Raw genomic sequence first — 3,879 nt, 5'->3', positions numbered from 1 at the left:
TTTTATTTATATATTATATATATTTATTATTATTATTATTATTATTTTGAGACTGAGTCTCACCAAGTTGCTCAGACTGGCCTTGAACTTGAGTTCTTCCAGCCTCCGCCTCCCAAGTCTCTGGGATTACAGGCAGGCGCCACCATGCCCAGCTGTACAGAATTTATTTTTATTTTTTAGCCATTATTTTAAAAGCCCACTTCCACTTAGATCCACTTTTCAATAAGAATACTATAAAAACTTATCCACAGTAATTCCACCCTTTTTCTTGTTGCTCTTGCTTTTTAAGCAATTTACTCTAATTATGCTTTCTGGGGAAGACGAAATGCTTTGAAAATATTCTCACTGCCTTCCGCCTAACCCCTCTCCCATCCTTCCATCTAGTACAATCTTGTGGGGGGAGGGGCTTCCAATCACTTAGGCAACCTATATGGTGCTTATGTCTTCGTTGGCAGTTAACCTTGGTGTGACACTCTGGGACTGGAAGCTGCTTAGGTGCAATGAGGGAATTTCCTTCTCCCTCAGGATACTAAAACCTTCCTGGAATTCTGGAATGTGCTTATATCTATTGGCAGGGAGGGAGTAGGAGTGACTAGAGAGAAACCTATTCAGCAGGTGTAATGTCTGGCTTGCCTTGGGCCACCCACCTATACCAGATGTGAAGCCAAACCAGATGAATGTCCTTGGTCCCAGAACTGCAGCATTTAAATATCTTATGAGGGACCAGGGATTAAAGAGATTCAGACACCATTACACTGTCCCCTAGTTGAGGACAGAGCTCACCTGTTTTAATAACACAAAGAGATGACTATGTGTAAACCCAAACCCATAAACCCAAAAATGAGAGACAGAGACCAAATGTAAGTACTTTCCAGCTCTGTTTAGAAATGGAAGGCCTCCTGGTTGCCCTGGCCCAGCTTAAGGTCTCAGGTGTGGTCCCAGATACAAAGAAATAGATTGCAGTCAGGGTGGTCCAGCTATAGCCAGTTAAAATTCTTTCCCTGAAACATGTTTCTGTAGAGCAAAAATTTTAAATCCGTTTAACAAGCTGAACAATCACATAAACAGCATACTCTGTTTGAAAAATATTCTGACTTAAAAACATTCTTTAATGAATGATTTTGCCCTCATAAGAGTTCCTAAAAGAAGGGGGCTGGGGATGTGGCTCAAGTGGTAGCGCGCTCGCCTGGCATCCGTGTGGCCCAGGTTCGATCCTCAGCACCACATACAAAGATGTTGTGTCTGCCGAAAAACTAAAAAATAAATATTAAAAATTCTCCCTCTCTCTCTCAATTACTCTCTACCTTCTCATGCTCTTTCTTCCCAAGCCCTGTCAACCACTGATCCTTTAAAAAAAAAAATTAAAATTAAAAAATAAATAAATAAATAAAATATCACTTGTTCTCATTAATAACTTTCCTGGATGGCTTTTTTTGTTTTGTTTTGTTTTTGTTTTGTAGGTACCTCGGGTCTTTATTGGTAAAGATTGTATAGGTGGATGCAGTGATCTTATAACTATGCAAGAGAACGGGGAACTGCTGTCGCGGCTGAAGCAGATCGGAGCTCTGAAGTAATTACAGGTGAATGGCATACTAGACGCTGGGACATTAGGAGACTGGAATTCTACTGCCATATCTCATGCTATAGGAAGGATTCACGCTAAGGAAGAATGACTTAGTGATTTGAGGAACTGCAACATCAATTATTTATGAATTTCACATTTTACAAAGGCATGAATTGTATCAATAGGAGAAATTATTTCACCCAAACTTCATTTAACAAATATTTATTGAGGGTTTACCATGTGCCAGACACTGTACTAAACACAGACATACATAAGAAAGATAACATGGAAACTGTATTCTAGAGAGGGAGGCAGATCACAAAAAAGTAAGTGAATAATTCCTGAAACAAATAGAATGATGTGATAGAACATGCCTGGAGGAGGGGAAGACAGCCCTGATGAAGCAGAGCTTGCTAGTGGAGGGATTGGCACATGAGATAGGATCTGAGCCAACCTGTAAGCATATTCAAGGAACTGAAAGAAACAAAGAGCAGGTGAGGAAAGGGCAGTGAGGAGGAAGAGTAAGGTTTGTGGGCAGGAACTGAGCACAAAGGCCATGGTAAGCAGTTTGGATTTCTTCTACGTGCAGTGTGAATGAAGATAATTTTTGCTTATCTGGGTTCACATGGCAAACTGACTCAGTCTGACTGGCTTCTCCAACACCAAAGCAAATTTTATAAAATCAGTCACCTAACGGAGATCTTTGGCTTGATGGAAAACAGGGGGATGAAGAGCAGCTTGGAAAGAAACTAGGCTGCTTTTGGGGTCTAATAAGCCTGCCAGCACTGCCCCAGCACTTCCAGGGCTGCCAAACTTCTACATAGTCCAGTTCCACTGACTCATAAACAGAAAGACTTCAATTTTTTTTTTTCTTGTCATGAGAGAAATTAATGGTTCTTTAACCAAATGTTCTTTGAAGGGATCTATTGCTCACCAATTAATCCCTTGGTCAATGAGTATGTATGATTTGTGATGGTTACAAAGAATAGTAACAGAAGTGGGGGAGGAGTAAGCCTGAAAAAATTCAACTGAATCCCCTGAAATAAAATAATCTATATGATACATCTTCCAATCACACCATATGACATAATCACAGCAGATGAGTGCTATTCATCTGGGTTAATTTTCTGGTTTTATGTGAGGTTCTAAAGCACTAAAAACCCAATTAGTGGTTGCAAATGTTTGCTCTTCTGGAGCATGTTCACCAGTTAGGCTTAGATGAAGAATATATTTATCCCAATTCCCTCTATCTTGAAGTAGGATTAGAATCTTTATATTCAGAAGTCTCTTTGTACCATCTTTCCCTCAGCATTCTATGCTGTCCCTATTTTGCTGCCAATTCCATCCCAAGGGTATCCACAGTAGTGTGTTTAAACAGCAAGAGAAAGTGGTTTGGTCATGAGAAGGGAAATGAGGGAAACTGAACTTCCAAGAAGATCTAATTCATTGTTTATTTCCTAGTGGAGCAGACAGCCACACCAATGTCCTTCTACAGAGCTGGATGCAGCACAGAAGATGACACTATTTCCTGGTGGATGGGATTTTTTTAGCACAAACAGCTTTTTCTTCATTTGCTTCCATATTAAAAGTGGACCAACTTGTCCCTAATCACAGGGCCAAGAAGGTTGATGGATCATCCCGGTTTTCTTCTAGATTGGTTCTTTGGGTTCCAGAAAACCATGACAAGTTCTGGTTTAGTATTCACTTATCCAAAAGATATATATTTTTTCTCTTTAGCTTGTGTTTCTTATTAACCATTCTGTGTGTGCCAGCATGCCTCTACCTCCAAGCCAGTGTTTCTCAACCATATTTATCCAGATGCTCCAAGGATGAATCTACAGTTGGTTTCCTGCCATTTCCCATCAGCTGAAATTATTTTGCTGAACATGACTTTATGCAATTTGTATCATGAAACCCCTGGATATTTTGAGTGTGTTTTTTCAAACCTACCCCACCCCATCTAACCTTGAGGGTCACTGCTTGGAGCCATTGTTCTCACCTTGCCATCTCACACATCTCATTGGAAACATTCCACAATTCTGAAAGGGCATGAGGACCCAATTTGAGAACCTGTGAGAAAAATTTGAGCACAGGGTTGGTCTTCACCAGGGTCATGTGGATAGAGGCAGCAGGGCAAGAGGCAAACATGTGGCAACACTTAGATAAGATGGTTCNTAAAAAAAAAAAAAAAAAAAAAAAAAAGCGGGTGTGGGGGAGCACTAAGAAACTGGTTGGAAGATTTGTGTGCCTGAATTTGGCTTGTCAACCAATGGACTTTACCATGGTTAGAATCTTTGTTCAAATGTCACCATCTT

General features: G+C 40.3%; 1 protein-coding gene across 1 annotated transcript in view; it reads left to right on the top strand.

Moving 5' to 3' along the window:
- The window catches only part of Glrx (glutaredoxin), an 8,772-nt gene extending 5,139 nt beyond the window's left edge, over positions 1-3,633 (top strand). The window contains exons 2-3 of the mRNA XM_015483800.2: positions 1,461-1,580; positions 3,026-3,633. Of these exons, the coding sequence (XP_015339286.1) occupies positions 1,461-1,574 (114 nt within the window). The 3' untranslated portion in view covers positions 1,575-1,580; positions 3,026-3,633. The remainder of the gene's footprint in view (positions 1-1,460; positions 1,581-3,025) is intronic.
- The last annotated feature ends 246 nt before the right edge of the window (positions 3,634-3,879 follow it).

The sequence above is a fragment of the Marmota marmota genome, unplaced genomic scaffold, assembly GCF_001458135.2.
Source record: "Marmota marmota marmota unplaced genomic scaffold, marMar, whole genome shotgun sequence".
In the NCBI taxonomy this organism is placed as follows: Eukaryota; Metazoa; Chordata; class Mammalia; order Rodentia; family Sciuridae; genus Marmota; species Marmota marmota.
The sequence above is the reverse complement of the archived record's forward strand: the minus strand, read 5'-3'. Positions and strand labels throughout refer to the sequence as shown.